This window comes from Bombina bombina, chromosome 2 (genome assembly GCF_027579735.1).
Source record: "Bombina bombina isolate aBomBom1 chromosome 2, aBomBom1.pri, whole genome shotgun sequence".
NCBI classification, from domain to species: domain Eukaryota; kingdom Metazoa; phylum Chordata; class Amphibia; order Anura; family Bombinatoridae; genus Bombina; species Bombina bombina.
Window position 1 is genome coordinate 778,460,341 of NC_069500.1, and position 18,309 is coordinate 778,478,649.

The following is an 18,309-nucleotide window of genomic DNA, read 5'->3' on the forward strand; positions in this document are numbered from 1 at the left end:
GTTGGAGAAAACAGAATTTATGTTTACCTGATAAATTACTTTCTCCAACGGTGTGTCCGGTCCACGGCCCGCCCTGGTTTTTTAATCAGGTCTGATAATTTATTTTCTTTAACTACAGTCACCACGGTATCATATGGTTTCTCCTATGCAAATATTCCTCCTTAACGTCGGTCGAATGACTGGGGTAGGCGGAGCCTAGGAGGGATCATGTGACCAGCTTTGCTGGGCTCTTTGCCATTTCCTGTTGGGGAAGAGAATATCCCACAAGTAAGGATGACGCCGTGGACCGGACACACCGTTGGAGAAAGTAATTTATCAGGTAAACATAAATTCTGTTTTTATTAGAGTCCAAGTAACATTATATATACACACATGTGCACTTAAAATCACAGTAAAAAGTTAAAAGCCACAGTCAATGGCCATTTCTGAATATGCAGCACGAACGGATTAGGCAAGCATATATAATAATATACCTTTGTGTCTTCCCGTTATTTAGCTGCTGTGAGTGAACTGTTAGAAGCCAAATCTGCACCGAGTAGCAGTATAACACGAAAACACAAGCTAGTGTGTAATGCTGTGTACTGTATCATACCGGTCTAGCAGAGAATCAGGCTGTGAGTGTGGCGGGGGGCGGAGCCTAGCACGTTTCGCAACACCATTGGTTGCTTCGTCAGAGGTCTCATAAGGCCTAGATAACCCTGCATGTCAATGTTACACCATCTAGTCTGAGTCAAAGGAAGAATACAGCTCTCCCAATTTCAAGGATGACTGGGGCTTTCTCAAACCCGTCAAAAAATAGTTCATTTATATGTAACATTTATTTCTTTAAATTATTGATATAGTGTGACTTTTAACTTTAAAGAATTTGTGCATTGTTTGTAGCATGTATATATAGCTTTAAAAGTATCCCTGTCATCTAAAATACTACTCGTGTCCCTAAAGTTTTGCCAGCTCTATACTAGTTTGTTCATTCCAAGATTAAATCCATTGATTTAGTCATTTTGTGCTTTTGAGATATGTTCATAGATCTGAGCAATGCTTGAAATTCTCATCCATTATATAATTTGAAGAACACAAGTTTGCTGTGGAACAGAGATCCAAATGCTCCTCTAGCAAAGTCATGACAAGTAGTTTCAGTAACCCCAACAGGAAAGGATGTTCCATGGTTAATTAGACACTGTGCAATGACTCATAAATCTATGTATCCCTAAGTTTTTGTATGCCCTAGTTTGTGTCTTGGTATCATATGATAGACAAATCAAATAGAAGCGTCTTCAAACCCTTGCAAATGGGAAACTCAGATCAATGGAGTTAGTTCATTTAGTGGATGAAGCCTTTACTGGTTAGCTTTTTTACTTCATTAGATTGCAAGACCCTGTCCCGGACAATCTGTAAACCATATCAGTTTCTCTCTCTTAGCTGGTGGTTGGTGAGAAGCAGATACTTACAGGGGGAGAGCTTCACAAGCCCATCGGGGGTGATATCACAGTAAAGACGTTTGGTGCTTGTTAATCACTTTCTTCCATGGGGCACATGTTCAGAATTTCTTTGCCATTTGTGAAGCAAAGCAGACAGGAAGGGGAGGGCTATAGAAAGGTGAAATGCTAATTTATTGTTTCCAGTTTGTTGTTCTGTTTCGGATGTCACTAAGGGTAATCTTCTTGTTTTTATTAGACAAGCTGATTTTATCCATTATTAAGCTACAATTAGCCAATTTATTGCACAAATTATCATTAAATACATTTATGTTATTATGCAATTCATTTGTGCTTTAGAAACCAGAAAATTATATAATATTAGAAAATATTTTACAGCCCCCATCCGGCTACTTCATAATGCCACCCTGCTGGCAAGATTTTCTGTGGAGAACACTGCTTTATTCTGTAATGCTGAGATCACATTCCCTGTATGTGGCTAGGTCACAAATTATTCAGTTATTTTTCAGGACTTAAAGGGACAGAGAATTGAAAATTAAACTTTTATGATTCAGAATAACAGTCAGCTTGGTCTTAAAGCTTTATTTGCTTGTTGAAAGAAACAATGAGTGAGTGTATGATTTCTAACAGTTCTTGGAAGTGTTGCCCCAACAGCAATATTGTAGCTGCCAAAATTTTGAAGCCGCTATATCGTCATGGCCACAATGTGACGTTTTTGCAGGACTTTACCTAAGTGGCATGGTGGGGTTGTCAAACTGTTGGATGAGTGTTGCAACTCTGTGTTACATTCCTCTCTGGCATCCAAGGGGTTAAACATACGCATTACTCAGATTGTAACCACAAACCTTACCATAGATTAAGACAGTGGTTTTTAAAGTGTGAGCCGACAATGACACTTGCCATTTTGTGCTAAAATAAAGCCAATGGTGGGATGTAGGTGGAAGAAAGGCACTGAGGTCAAAATCACTTAGAGACTGCATTGTGTTTGTTGTCTTGATCAGTAACTTGCGTTTAACACAGGAGTAACAAAGCAAACTGAAATGGGAGTGAAGCTCTCTCTTGAGAGGCGTGTGTGAAACCTAGAACTGGTGTAAATGTAGGTCCATTATTTAACAATAAATAGTTAAATTATCTTTAAAGAGTTAAAATACAGTAACTATTATAATGGGGGGGGGGGGGCTGTCTTGTAAATTTCACCAGAGGGGAGGCTCCCCCACACAAGACTTGACCTGGATTAAGATGTACTGTCTTATGCCAAGATGCCATGGGTGACTAGATATGGGCTGAGTCAAAAACTAGATGGATTTGATAGTTTACTTTGTGTACTGGAAAAAGAACAAATGATTGTCTGAATCTAGAAATCATTTCAATAGCTGGGAAACCTTTTAAAATGTTAACCATACAAATTTGTATTTACTCTTTTATTAAATTGATGTACATTTTGACCAATATTTTTCTTTAGAATTATTTTGCTTCTTTACTTAAAACCCTTTCATTATCTTTGCTTTGTTTTTTCTCTTATCATAGGGCTGAGGCTGTCCCAGATTATCCCGTCCTATTTCTGGAACTGCTTCTGCGAGGTAGAAATTTGCAGCATGAACAGACTCCCCCAGGTATTTCTGAAATAATTATTACAATTAAAAAGATTCTTAAAGAATGTAGGTCTATGGTGTCCCCTTAGAATTTAGTTAAAAATTTTGTACAGAAAAAAAAAGTGAATAAACTTTTCACTGAAAATAGAATGCACCCCTTTGTTTATGTGCTTACTTCCAAACTGCTTGTTTTGGTGCAGAGTATAGAAAATGCCTATGTCTACCTGGTGCATTTAGACTAAATTCTTTAGCTTTTTCTGGTTTAATAAAGGCCCATATTCAGGACGAAACGCGTTACCTTGATTTAAATGTCCAGTTTAACTCCTTCTTGTCTGTTGGTGGTGTGTGAGGGGTGTCCCCATCAGACGCCGAGGTATCCAGCTGTCGGCTGGGAATCTTGGGGCCATTTCCCTCTGACATTTTCCTGCAGTTTTTTCCTACAAGCCCTGCTGGTTGTTCTCCTCATCCTGAGAAGGAATCCTCCTAAACAAGGCCTTTTTTGCCCCCTGGGGGAGAGAAGTCATAGCTCTTTTTGGACTTAGTATGTATGGATATATACTATACTTCATAGTATATATGTTACAGTTAAAGTGCAGAATCAGTTAATGTGCACATTACCTAGCTAATCTGCAGATTAACTGATTTGCTCAGTTAAAGTGCAGAATTTGCACTTTACCTAGGTAATGTGCACATTAACTGCTTCCGTGTAGTTAGTTGGAAAAGTTTGTTTCTCTCATGTAAACTGTTTATTGAAAAAGAAGCCGAAGAATGTTCCATTTTCGGCCGAGGGCAGATACGCTCCAGAGTGCTCTGTTCTAATCAGATCCTCAGGCGCCGCAACTGCCTCTGGGAACCTTACCATGGGTCCCAAACCACACGTCTTGAAATTCTCTGTCTGGGAAATTATCTGTCGAATCTATCTATGTAATTCAAAGTGTCACCAATTTTTAGACTGCACAAATAAGTAAGCAATTGCAAATTCATTTCCTATATCAAATCTAAAAACGGCAATAAAACAATTTGTGACTGCAAATTCATTTCCTAGATCTAATATTTTAAACCGTTTGATTGTTTGTATTATATTTTTTTAATTTTTATAGTTGAGTTTAACTAAATAAATAAAGAACATGATGTTAAATAATAACATTATGTTAATTTCATTAATTGTTATTGCTGAAAGTAGAAAAGAACATAGCGCAACCGCGACTCAAGGTAAAAGTTTTAATGAATAATTTGGCGCTATCGATACAGTTGCACTTACAAGATCATAATATAAATCTCGCCTTTGACAAACAATCCTCTAACAGCAACCCGGCTCTTTAACAACTGGCGTCACTTCCGGCTGTGTTCCGTCCTTGTGTCTGTGTTAAATCCAAAGGCACTGGTAAATATTACCACCGATAACAAATGTCCTTGTAGCCACAACTCGAATGTCTTAATTAACAGTCTGTAATCTTGTCCTCCTTGTCTACGCGTTTCATTTGATTCATACAGACTTTTTCAAGACTCAGGACTCATATTGCACAGTTCGCGGGGATCCTCCTTTTAAATGTCTTAGTTGGATTTGATTGGATAGCACCTGATCCAATCCTGTTGCTGGCTCAGACACACCTCTCCTTCTACTACAGAACAGTGTTATGTCTTGACTAATTCATGGATTACAAGACTTTAATCCTATTACTACTTGTATAAATAGCTGCCATGTTGAACAATACATATGATAAAAACTTAGTTAATTTTATTACAATTTCTAAAAAATACAACAACAATAGCAATACAAATGACACGGCTTCTTGACTAAACAATTAAAAAAATTATTTAAAACTTTCTAATATACCATGCATTAACCGCATATGCTATGTGAAAATATAACAATAAACATTGCGATACACCTAACGTTATATTCTTCTTGACTAAACTATTTGTAATATTTGCAAAATTTAAAAAATTCCTACTATCACTTGCATTGACAATATGTGCTCAGTCAATGTTACTCTACCTGAATTCATTCACTTATATGTGGCGAGTTTTCTTACTTTGTAATATGATAATTTATAAATATTAAAAGATACAATAATAAATTAATTAAAATTGATGATACTAATATTAAAAATGGACTTCTATAAAATGAACTATAGCAAATGACTGACACTTATTCACATCAATGATCAACACTTGTTTATACCATGAAGGCTTGAAGGTCTAAATCTATATTTAAGCCTTTAGGGGCCAAACATTCAAGTGTCTGGATCCATTTGGTTTCCTTTTTTCTTAAAATAGTGAGTCTTTGATGAGGGTTAGAAATGCCTTCATGGTATAAACAAGTGTTGGTCATTGATGTGAATAAGTGTCAATGGGTATGGGGATTATGCAGATTTATCTCCTCAACTGCATCTGGACCAGCTGTCTCAGGGAATGTGTTTCCGCATGCCAGAGTGGCTCATAGTAACGACAGATGCCAGCCTGCTAGGGGTGCTGTCTGGAACTCCCTGAAAGTACAGGGCTTATGGTCTCGGGAGGAAACTCTACTCCCGATAAACATTCTAGAACTGAGAGTGATATTCAATGCGCTTCAGGCGTGGCCTCAGCTAGCTGCGGCCAAATTCATCAGATTTCAGTCGGACAACATCACGACTGTAGCTTATATCAATCATCAAGGAGGAACACAGAGTTCTCTAGCGATGATGGAGGTAACCAAAATAATCCGATGGGCGGAGGATCACTCTTGCCATCTCTCAGAAATCCATATCCCAGGGGTAGAGAACTGGGAGGCGGATTTCCTAAGTCGTCAGACTTTTCATCCGGGGGAGTGGGAGCTCCATCCGGAGGTATTTGCCCAGCTGACTCAGCTATGGGGCACACCAGAATTGGATCTGATGGCGTCCCGTCAGAATGCCAAACTTCCTTGTTACGGGTCCAGGCCCTGGGATCCCCAGGCGGTACTGATAGATGCTCTAGCAGTGCCCTGGTCCTTCAATCTGGCCTATGTATTTCCACCGTTTCCTCTCCTCCCACGTCTGGTTGCCAGAATCAAGCAGGAGAGAGCTTCAGTGATTCTGATAGCACCTGCGTGGCCACGCAGGACTTGGTATGCAGACCTAGTGGACATGTCATCGGTTCCACCGTGGACTCTGCCAATGAGGCAGGACCTTCTAATCCAAGGTCCATTCATGCATCCAAATCTAATCTCTCTGCGTCTGACTGCTTGGAGATTGAACGCCTGATTCTATCAAAGCGTGGTTTCTCTGAGTCAGTCATTGATACCCTGATTCAAGCTAGAAAGCCTGTCACCAGGAAGATCTATCATATGATTTGGCGCAAATGTTTTTATTGGTGTGAATCCAAGGGTTACTCATGGAGTAAAGATTAGGATTCCTAGAGTATTGTCCTTTCTCCAAGAAGGATTGGAGAAGGGGTTATCAGCTAGTTCCTTAAAAGGACAAATATCTGCTTTGTCTATTCTTTTACACAAACGTCTGGCAGATGTCCCAGACGTTCAAGCATTTAGTCAGGCCTTGGTCAGGATCAAGCCTGTATTTAAACCTGTTGCTCCGCCATGGAGTCTAAACTTAGTTCTTTCAGTTCTTCAAGGGGTTCCGTTTGAACCTATGCATTCCATAGATATTAAGCTTCTATCTTGGAAAGTTTTGTTTTTAGTAGCTATCTCTTCGGCTCGAAGAGTTTCTGAGTTATCTGCTTTACAGTGTGATTCACCTTACCTTGTTTTCCATGCAGATAAGGTGGTTTTGCGTACCAAACCTGGGTTTCTTCCTAAGGTTGTTTCTAATAGGAATATCAATCAGGAGATTGTTGTTCCTTCACTGTGTCCTAATCCTTCATCAACGAAGGAACGTCTGTTGCACAATCTTGATGTGGTTCATGCTTTAAAGTTCTACTTACAAGCAACTAAAGATTTCCGTCAAACATCTTCATTGTTTGTTGTTTATTCTGGTAAACGGAGAGGTCAAAGGGCTACGGCTACCTCTCTTTCCTTTTGGCTGAAAAGCATCATCCGTTTGGCTTATGAGACTGCTGGCCAGCAGCCTCCTGAAAGAATTACTGCTCATTCTACTAGAGCAGTGGCTTCCACATGGGCTTTTGAAAATGAAGCTTCTGTTGAACAGATTTGTAAGGCGGCGACTTGGTCTTCGCTTCATACTTTTTCCAAATTTTACAAATTTGATACTTTTGCTTTTTCGGAGGCTATTTTTGGGAGAAAGGTTCTACAAGCAGTGGTGCCTTCCGTTTAAGGTACCTGTCTTGTCCCTCCCTTTATCCGTGTCCTAAAGCTTTGGTATTGGTATCCCACAAGTATGGATGAATCTGTGGACTCGATACATCTTACAAGAGAAAACATAATTTATGCTTACCTGATAAATTTATTTCTCTTGTGATGTATCGAGTCCACGGCTCGCCCTGTTTATTTAAGACAGGCAGTATATTTTTATTTAAAAAACTTCTGTCACCACTGCACCCTATAGTTTCTCCTTTTTCTTCCTAGCCTTCGGTCGAATGACTGGGGGGTGGAGCTAAGGGAGTAGCTATATAGACAGCTCTGCTGTGGGTGCTCTCTTTGCCACTTCCTGTAAGGAATGAGAATATCCCACAAGTATGGATGAATCCGTGGACTCGATACATCACAAGAGAAATAAATTTATCAGGTAAGCAGAAATTATGTTATCCTGAATCTATCTATTTATTATAGATTCGATAGATAGATAATTTCCCAGACAGAGAATTTCAAGACGTGCGACTGTGACCCATGGTAAGGTTCTCAGAGGCAGTTGCGGCGCCCGAGGCTCTGATTAGAACAGAGCACTCTGGAGTGTATAGAGCAAAAAAGGATGTGAGAAGCACTCGAGTGTCAGCAAGTAAAATCATTTATTAGACAGTTCCAAATGTCACATAAACGCAAAGTAAGGAGTGAATACTCCCGGGTAAAATGCAGAGCAAAGTGTACAAAAAAGGTGAGTGCAGGGGCACTAGAACAAACGGCTTACGCGTTTCGGCCTAAGCCTTACTCATAGCCATATTCGGCCAAAATCGGAACATTCTGTTCTTTATTTATTTTGTTAAACTCAAATATTATTTAACATCATGTTCTTTATTTATTTCGTTAAACTCAACTATAACAATTAAAAAAATATAATACAAACAATCAAACGGTTTAAAATATTAGATCTAGGAAATGAATTTGCAGTCACAAATTGTGTCTGGAACGTATCTGCCCTCGGCCGAAATCGGAACATTCTGTTCTTTACTTATTATATTCTTCGGCTTCTTTTTCAATAAACAGTTTACATGAGAGAAACAAACTTTTTTGCACTTACTAGTGCCTAGTAGGTAATGTACAGATTATCTAGGTAATGTGAGAAATGAAACTATTTTTCTGCACTTTAACTGATCACCCTAGTTAATCTGCAGATTAGCTAGGTAATGTGCACATTAAAGTGAAGGTAAACTTTACAAGGTTCGATTATTGCAAATGTAAATACATATAAAATTAAGGGTACTTTAGATCATCAGTTTTGTTATTTTTATATATTTACTGAGTTGTCAGCTTTTTTCTCTCCAATTCTAATCGTTAGACAAACAGCCCGTTTTTATTTGTTGTTTTTTTTTTTGGCAGTCCGGTCACGTTCTTCATTTAGCCAATAGTATGTCTGGCCGTTAGGCGGCCGTCATTTGACGTCATAACATTGCTTGACGTTCTGCGTATGCGTCGGCTTTACTTCCTCCCCCTTCCAAGCCGGGCTCGCTCCAGATTTCAGTCACGCAGGCGCAAATTGCATGTACGGCGTGGTGTGCGCATGCGCAAGTTGTCCGTCCATTGGGAACGTGCTTTTGAAGTACGTATAGAGCGGGTGGGACCGCTCTGTACGTAATAGAGTGAAAAACCCGGAAATACATGGAGGGAGGAGCGAAGACCAGCTGAGAACGTAAATACAAACAGTTAGTTATACAATCATATATATATACAAATATTAAAAAAAAAGTTAGCGATCTTACTATATACTAGATGGTTAATATAATAAAGCTTACAAAAACGCAAAACTTTACCTTCACTTTAACTGATTTCTGCACTTTAACTGTAACATATACATTTCTTTACTTATATTTTTTCTCACTTATATATATATATATATATATATATATATATATATATATTGTTTGGTCAAATTTAAACTTAGATAGATTTTAATCTGTTGAAATAAAGTAACATTTTTGAAATAGCTGCACCCTATAGCGCCCTTTCCTAGCTCCATACCCCTGTACTGTACTTATCAGGAGTGGGTAGCACCAGGGTATCTTTAAGAGACCCCTTTCTATAACTATACCTAATCAATCCTGTTTTTCCCCTTAAAAATGCCAGGTAACTTAGAGGTAACTTAGGAAAGTGTCTGGATCACTCTATGGCAGGAAATTGTGCTGCCATCTAGTGCTCTTGTAAATGGATAACATTCTTGCAAAACTGCTGCCATATAGACACGTGCATGCTTCTGAGCTTACGTCCCTGCGTTTGAACAAAAGATACCAAGAGAACAATGAAAATTTGATAATAGAACATGCAATTTTAAACAACTTTCTAGTTTACTTCTATCTGAATCATGAAAGAAAAAAGATTGTGTTTCATGTCCCTTTAAAAGAAACCCTCACACAATACCTGTCTCTCGTCTTGTACATATTGTATGAAACCAGTGGTTACTTGGAACAAATTAAAATGATTTGGTGGTTCAAGATATTAAAGGAACATAAAACCCCAAACTTTTCTTTCATGATTCAGATAGAGCATTACAGTTTTGCAAGAATGCTTTCAAAATATTATACATCTTGCAAAACTACTGGCATGAATAGTATTCGACATAAGCACACTACCTACCTATGTATTTTCTCCAACAAAGAATACCTTGAGAAAGAAGTAAATTTGATAATAGAAATACCTTGGAAAATGTCTTAAAACTTTCTTAATATCATCTTCTCAGTCTTAATCATAAAAGTTTTCAATTTTTTGTTCCTTTAAGACCTCCTGTGTACACACCAGGTCAGCAAATTACAGTTTACCTGCATAGAATAAGATTTCTGTCATAAAGTCAAGCGTGTGTGATTCTTTAACATTTTACATAAATTGTGACATATGAATAAAACTTTTTCTTTCCTATGACATGGAGAGTCCACAACATCATTCCAATTACTAGTGGGATATTCAACTCCTGGCGGAGGCAAAGAGCATTTTAGCAAAGCTGTTAAGTGTAACTGCCTTACCCATCACTAGTGGGATATTCAACTCCTGGCGGAGGCAAAGAGCATTTTAGCAAAGCTGTTAAGTGTAACTGCCTTACCCATAACCCCCAGTCATTCTCTTTGCGTTTGTCAATGGAGGTTATGCATAGTTAGTGTCTGAATAATTTATCTCTTTTATGGGTACTTTTCCCTGCAAGCAATGATTGGGGTTTAGCTGTGTCCATGTCAATCTCTTGAGTAAGAGTAGTGGTGGCTTTTGGCAGTTAAAAGGCGGCAAGGAAATCCTTTGCTTTACTTTTAACACTTTGCCCCCCCCTTGCAGAAAGCCAGAGTTGGCTACTCTGTTCTTTCTTTTCCTACAGGTCTATGACAGCGACTAAGATGCCTGCCACACCTAAGGATCAGCATTCATCATGCATTTGGATCTAAGGGACTAAATACTCATTATTAAGGAGTCATATTTAGGACATGGCACTTAAATTTTTTAGTATGAGTAAGGGCATTATCTTTTGGCAAGGGAGTTTGATGGTTTTTAAATAAAGGATGCTTTATTGATTACCTTTTATTTTTATTAATTTCTTAGAGGGTTAAATTATTGCCTGATATTTATTTTCTGGGCTACAGGGAATCTTTTAGACAGTAGAGGAGATTGCCACTCGGTTTTTCTCCTTAGTCAGTTTACTCGGTCTGTCAGTTTGTACGGTCTTACAGTGATGAACCGATTCTTCATTTCAAATGCAGTTATTTTGTGCTCTTTTTACAGCGGAGTCTATGTTGCAGTAGTTTGTTTTTTTGTTACGATCATATGTTGACTGTACTTCAGCTTTTACGGTACGGAGCAGTCATTCAGATCAGCAGCCGTCTTTGATTCTGCACGGTTTAGTGAAGCAGCTTCTGTTTATTCAATGATAAGAAGTTTGTCACAGACAATTACTAGTAGGATATTCTTCTGGCTGGTAGGAGCCTCAGACTTCTGAGGCAGTTTTTACAAATGTCTATAATATTAATTGCAATATTTTCTTTTTGTTTTATATTTTTCTTTCTTCTCAGACATCCCAAGCCTTAATTGTTTCTCATACTGTTCCATCTATGTCCTCTCATCCTCCTGGGGGTCTTTATTTACTTGGGGAATTTGGCATTTAGGTTTCTTCTGCAGTAACTGCGACTTTGTCAGCTTTCCCTGCATTGGGTAAGCGTAAGAGAAGATCTAAACATTTGCCTGATACTAAGGCCTCTGATTCTAGGACTGCATTAGCAACCCTTGAGCAGATATCTGATGAGGAGAATACTTCAGTAGCTTCTGAAGGCGAGATCTCAGACTCTGACACTTTAGCAGAGAAATCTGAAGTGGTTAATTTTAGATTTAAACTTGAACACCTCCGGTTACTATTGAAGGAGGTCCTAGCTACCTTAGACGACTCTGAACCTTCGGTTGCTGTCAACCCCTCAAAGTCTTCTAAATTGGATAGAGTCTATGATTCCCCATTTCTGAGGAGGTTTTTCCTATCCCAAGGAAGATGTCTGAAATTATCAGGAATGGGATCAACCAGGGGTTCCTTCTTCCCCCTTCCCCTGTTTTTAAGAAGATGTTTCCTGTTGCGGACTCCATTCGTGACTCATGGCGCACTGTTCCTAAAGTAGAAGGGGCTATTTCTACTCTTGCTAAGATAACTACCATTCCTATAGAGGATAGTTGCTCTTTTAAAGACTCAATGGACAAGAAGCTAGAGGCTTACTTAAAGAAGATGTATATTCATCAAAGGTTACAGTGGCAACCAATGGTTGCGGGAGCTGCATCTTATTGGTGCGATGCATTGTCGTATCTTATTACACAGGAAACTACAATAGACGAGATCCAAGATAGGATCAAAGTTCTCAAATTGGCCAATACATTTATCTGTGATGCCAATATGCAGATAATTTGTCTGGGAGCTAAGATGTCACGCTTCACGGTACTAGTCCGTAGGGCTCTGTGTTTAAAATATTGGTCGGCCGATGTCCGAAACGCCAAAGTTCCAAAGTACGGTTTAAGGTCAAGGGATCCTCAGGCTGTTCTAATAGATGCTCTAGGGGTTCCTTGGAGGTTTTCTCTGGCTTATCTGTTTCCTCCTTTTGCTCTCCTTCCACGAGGCATTGCTCGTATTAAACAGGAGAGAGCATTGGTTATTCTATTAGCTCCTACATGGCCTCACAGTATCTGGTTCGCGGATCTAGTAAGGATGTTATCTCTACCTCTTTGGAGGTTACCTCAGAGGAAAGACCTTCTACTTCAGGGTCCTTTCCTTCATCCAAATCTAGATTATCTGAAGCTAACTGCTTGGAGACCAAACGTGGGTTTTCTGAAGCGGTCAAAAAAACTATGATTCAGGCTCGAAAACCAGTTACTCACAAGATTTACCATAAGATATGGCGTAAATATCTTTCTTGTTGTGAATCTAAGAGATTCTCCTGGAACCGGGTGAGGGATCCCAGGATTTTGACTTTTCTTCAAGATGGCCGAGATAAGGGTTTATCGGTCAGTCAGAAATCATGCATTATCTATACTTTTACACAAACGTCTGGCAGACTTACCAGATGGTCAAGCCTTTGTACAGGCTCTGTTTAGAATCAGACCTGTGTTTAAACCTGTTGCTCCCCCATGGAGACTTAATTTAGTTCCTAAAGTTTTGCAACAGGCTCCGTTTGAGCCTATGTATGTTGTTGATTAAAAACTCTTATCCTGGAAAGTTTTGTTTCTTGTTGCCATTTCTTCCGCTCGCAGAGTGTCTGAGCTTTCAGCTCTGCAGTGTGATACCTTATTTTTCATGCTGATAAGGTGGTCCTTTGTACTAAATTGGGGTTTCTCCCTAAGGCAGTATCGGATCGAAATAGTAATTAGGAAATTGTTCTAATCCTTCTTCTCAAAAAGAACGTCTCTTGCATGACTTGGATGTTGTGCAAGAGCTACTAAAGATTTTAGACAATCTTCAGCCCTGTTTATTGTTTTCTCTGTATTTCGTAAGGGTCAGAAGGCGACTTCTAATTCTCTGTCTCTCTGGTTAAGAAGTTTGATTAGTTTGGCTTATGAGACTGCTGGACAGCAGCCTTCTGAGAGAATTACGGCTTATTCCACTAAGGCTGTCTCCTCTTCTTGGGCTTTCAAAAATGAAGCTTCTGTGGAACAGATTTGCAAGGCGGCAACATGGTCCTCTCTGCATACTTTTCCAAATTTGATACTTTTGCCTTGGCCAAGGCTTCTTTTAGGAGAAAGGTTCTTCAAGCGGTGGTGCCTTCTGTTTAGGTCCTCCTGCCTTTTAATCCCTCCCTATACATTCCGTGTCCTCTAGCTTGGGTATTGGTTCCCACTAGTAATTGGAATGACGTTGTGGACTCTCCATGTCATAGGAAAGAATACAAAATTTATGCTTACCTGATAAATTTATTTCTTTACGGACATGGAGAGTCCACGACCCTGCCCTCTTTTAATTCAGCGTTTTTTTGAGTGAACTTCAGGAACCTTTTTCACCCTTTTGTTTCTTCCTTTTTTCCATTTCCTTCGGCTGAATGACTGGGGGTTATGGGTAAGGCAGTTACACTTAACAGCTTTGCTGGGGTGCTCTTTGCCTCCTCCTGCTGGCCAGGAGTTGAATATCCTACTAGTAATTGTAATGCCGTCGTGCACTCTCCATGTCCTTAAATAAATACATTTATCAGGTAAGCAAAAATTTTGTTGCTTTTGTTTTTTAATACAAATTTTTAATTTTAAATACAATTCTTTTTTTTGAAAGTACACTTTATTTTTTGGAATTACAATTTAGTTTTTTGTAAATACAATATGATTTTTTCTTTTGGAAGTACAATTCTAGCATGTGTCAAAAATAAATCTAGTTCCCATTTTGCTAAAGGACATCACATCATTCACTTTGTTTGCCTGGAAAGTAAGCTGCTCTCTTGCTTTCAATTCATTGTGGAGAAGAAAAGCTGCTAATATAAAATCTGTGGTTAAAAAAGTCTTGATTTATGTACCATGGGGAAACTCCAATAAATATATGAACTGTTGTACAATTTGGTGAGTGCTGCTGTCTTTTGGACTTTTTACATTTGTATGCTGAGAGGTTGTTGGTGTAGAACCTCTGACAGACTTGCACTACTGTTGTCTCACATTGTGCTAGACATTTTCTGCTGTTGGAGAAGAAAAGCTGCTAATATAAAAGCTGTGATTAAAGGGACACTGAACCCAAATTTTTTCTTTCACGATTCAGATAGAGAATGCAATTTTAAGCAATCTTCGTTCTCTTGCTATCTTTATTTGAAAATCATGTATGTAAATCTTAGCAGCCAGCCCATTTTAGGTTCAGCACTATGAAAAGTGCTTGCTTATTGGAGGCTGACATTTACCCACCAATAAGCAAGCATAACCCAGGTTCTCAACCAAAAATGGGCCGGCTCCTATGCATCACATTCCTGCTTTTTAAATAAAGATAGCAAGAGAATGAGGAAAAATTGATAATAGGAGTAAATTAGAAAGTTGCTTAAAATTGCATGCTCTGTCTGAATTATTAAAGAAAAAAATTTGCTTTTAGTGTCCCTTTAAATAACCAAAATCAATATCCCTTAGTTCATCGTTATTATAAAACAAGGCAGAATAAGCACTTTGGGCATGTTAATTATGTTGTATGGTAAAACATAAAAAAAACTATTCTGAAAGACCACATGCTACAGCAAGTTTTTGCTGCTACCATGAAAACTGTGTTTAAAAACATCAAAATCAATATTCCTCTCTATAGTGTTGTATGATGCAAATGAGAATAATCACTTCAGGCATGTTAAGCCATGTTGTATGTAAAGGATAAAACGTTTACCTGAAAAGTTGATGTGCTGGAATTGTCAGCCATTTCTCCACTTTTAATTGAAAGCAAAAGAGCATCTACTTCTCAGGCACATACCGAAACAGTGTTTTGACACATACTGGAAGTGTAATTCCAAAAAAAAAAAAAAGAATTGTACTTCCAAAAGAAAGAAATGTATTGTATTTCCAAAAAACAAAAGTGTAATTCCAAAAAACAAGATTGTACTTCCAAAAAAAAATTATATTTATAATTAAAGATTATTATCCTAAAACACAATTTATTTTGGAAATAAAATTTTTATTTGAAAATGTATATTTGTATTTGTATGTCACTAGTTATGTACAATGATAAAGAATCACACATGCTTACTTTTTTGACAGCAATCTTATTCTTATACCTGTTTAAAGTGTATTCATTTGTTGGTGTTGGGATGCAAGATATTTATTAATAGTTTTTTTTAGTTTTTTTGTTACTGCATCTCTTGAACCATTAAAATATACTGTAGCACCCACCCAACTGCTTGTTGCCATGAGGGTAGAGAAGCTAAGGTGTTACTTAGCATGTGCTTTGTTGCATATGTGCGGTAATAATTCAGTCTCTCATCCCAGTGGCATGGAGTAGTCAGTACAACCTGTTAACCAACTCAGGTGATACCTCCTCCTCCTCTCTTTTTAGTAGACGGTCTAGACCCAGCTTCTTATATCTTTATCTTCCTTACATATAAAAAATGTAATTAAAGGTTCACAAAATTAAAATCAGTCCAAGTAATATGCACTCACTGATAGTCATAAACTTCTAAAAATGTATTCATACATATAGATTGCATGAAGGCTCATAATGACGTTTCGGTATAGATTTGTCTCTTGATCAGACAAACTACATATGTGTATTCAGACAAAATAAAACGTGTAAGCCAAATAATAACCCACCAATCACAATGTAAGTGAATTAAATAATATATGGATTGTTATGCTCCTGTCTCTTGACATCTGGCCACAGATGCTGTAACGGCTGTGCAAGTCGGATCTGCATGCAGGCATAACCAATTGATAGCCGTGGGAGTGATTGCTAAGTAAACAAGCATCAAAGCCACACTTGGGATGTTATGTCTGTATTTTAGTACATGGACACTTTTACTCTTGTTTTTAAAGAATCTACAATTTATTCACAGTTCACAGAATAATTCATCTTATCTGCAAGCAGGCTCTGTCTGTGTAATTTGCACTCTCAGGCAGTGCAGAGCTGCCTAACTGCCCGACAGCCTCACCAAGAGCCCAGGCACTGTAGAGCACCAAGGGCAGGTCTAGATTTCTAAAATATGGGGGATGGCTAGCAAAGGCCAACAAAAGGCTATAAACTCTGCATATACATCAGCTGTATTTATTTTAAGATGTATCAATAAAAAGGAGAGGGATGCCTGAGAAAAGGCAGATCTACATCTATTTATCAAAATGTTACTAAGCACTTGTTGCTTAATGCAGGCTCACTGTGGGAGGCATGAAGTGGGCAAAATTTCAGGAAGGTCAATTGCTCCCATCCATTTCGTAAAGGAATGGTTATGTTTCATATATGAAGAGTAGCATTCTTGCGTTATATGTCTGATAACTTTTGCTAAACGCTTGTGATACAATTTACTGTGCACACAACTGGTCACATACGCACGTACACACACCTCTCACAAGGTAAGATAGTTAGTTAGAAGAATTGCTATTTCATTAACCAAGTAAAACTTTTAGGCTAAAGTCAGCATTTAACACCTTAACCTCCTTTTCCCCCCCAAAGCTGTAGATAAATCTATAGCACTATGAGTTCCGGATTTAGTTTAAGCACATCTGTTTTCATCTCTTTCTGTAAGATATGCTTATATACAAAAAGATATTATTATTTTTTAAAGCAATTTTTCCTACTTTTTTTATAATTACAGCTCTCCCTCCGAAACCGGCAAAATCCAAACTTCCATCGGTCAGTACTAACAGTTCTTCAGGGACACTGCAGGAAGCAGAATGGTACTGGGGTGACATTTCTAGGTAAGGGTGTTTTTATCCAATTTTTCATATCATCTGTTTGATCCTTCACTTTTAGGAACATGGAAAATGATTGCAAAAAATTGCCTTGTTTGCAATGTGTGTTCTGTTACATTTAAAGGGGCATTCTAGGCAAAAACTATAATTTAAGCAGTAGATTGTCCCTTTTAAGATGCTTGAATCTTGCCCTAAGCAGTTTCATATCTGATATTATGCTTATCCACCTTTGCTGGAATTAGCTGCTGAATTCAGTTGTACGACAGAAATGATTCCTTTAAGTTCTCTCTGGTCTTTTCACCCTCTCTTTTTCAAAATGTGACCTTTATTTTATTTTTTTGTGCCCCCCCCCCCCTCCTTTGCTACACTAGGTGTGCAACAGTCTCCCCTGAGTCCTCAAAAGGGATGCATATTTTTCCCTTTGTTTAACCCCTTAACAACCACGACAAGTTAAGGGTTTTCTTTCTTTATAATATTGCTGCTATTAATTGTACTTCACTGGTTTTTAAGGGGTTAAATCCTCAAAACAGGGTTAAAGGTAACTGTGTATATGTAAGCTCACAAGGTATGTGGAAAAAAGGTATTTTTATGTGTTTTATGTAATGAGCAAAGAACTCGAGTACACTTTGTGTTGCCCAACTTGTGCATATTTACGTATGCCTGACAGTCTCTTTTAAAGGTGGATAGAGCTTACAGTTTACTGCATTCTGTATAGTCTTTAGATGGACATTAAACACCAAATACATTTTACAAGCATAGTATAGAGGTTATTCCCCTTCTTCCCTCTAGTTATGGGTGCGGCTTGCTTTCCAATGCTGGTGTTTTTGCACATGTGCAGCAACTCTCTTGCAGAAATACCTGCTGTGTAATTTAGGTTCTAAAATGGTGGCACTTATTCAAAGGAGGTGTATTTAGTCTTTATTGACCCTTTAAGTGTCAGCCGTTTATACTTTTGTAGTAGTTAACATGGTGCACACTTAATCTGCGTGGTAATAAATTTGTGCTTTTAATGTTTACTTTTTTAGGGAAGAGGTCAATGAAAAGCTTCGGGATACACCAGATGGAACGTTTCTTGTACGTGATGCTTACAGCAAGATCCCAGGAGAGTACACACTCACACTCAGGTGAGGGTGCTACACTTTATTTAGAACACATAGGTTCTTAGAGATGATGGTGTACTGAGACCTTC

General features: G+C 38.3%; 1 protein-coding gene across 1 annotated transcript in view; it reads left to right on the plus strand.

The window, feature by feature from the left end:
• PIK3R2 (phosphoinositide-3-kinase regulatory subunit 2) overlaps positions 1–18,309 on the plus strand; it is a 233,576-nt gene that overhangs the window by 184,934 nt on the left and 30,333 nt on the right. Inside the window, exons 7-9 of the mRNA XM_053702938.1 lie at positions 2,964–3,049; positions 17,024–17,126; positions 18,146–18,244. Coding sequence (XP_053558913.1) covers positions 2,964–3,049; positions 17,024–17,126; positions 18,146–18,244 — 288 coding nt within the window. The remainder of the gene's footprint in view (positions 1–2,963; positions 3,050–17,023; positions 17,127–18,145; positions 18,245–18,309) is intronic.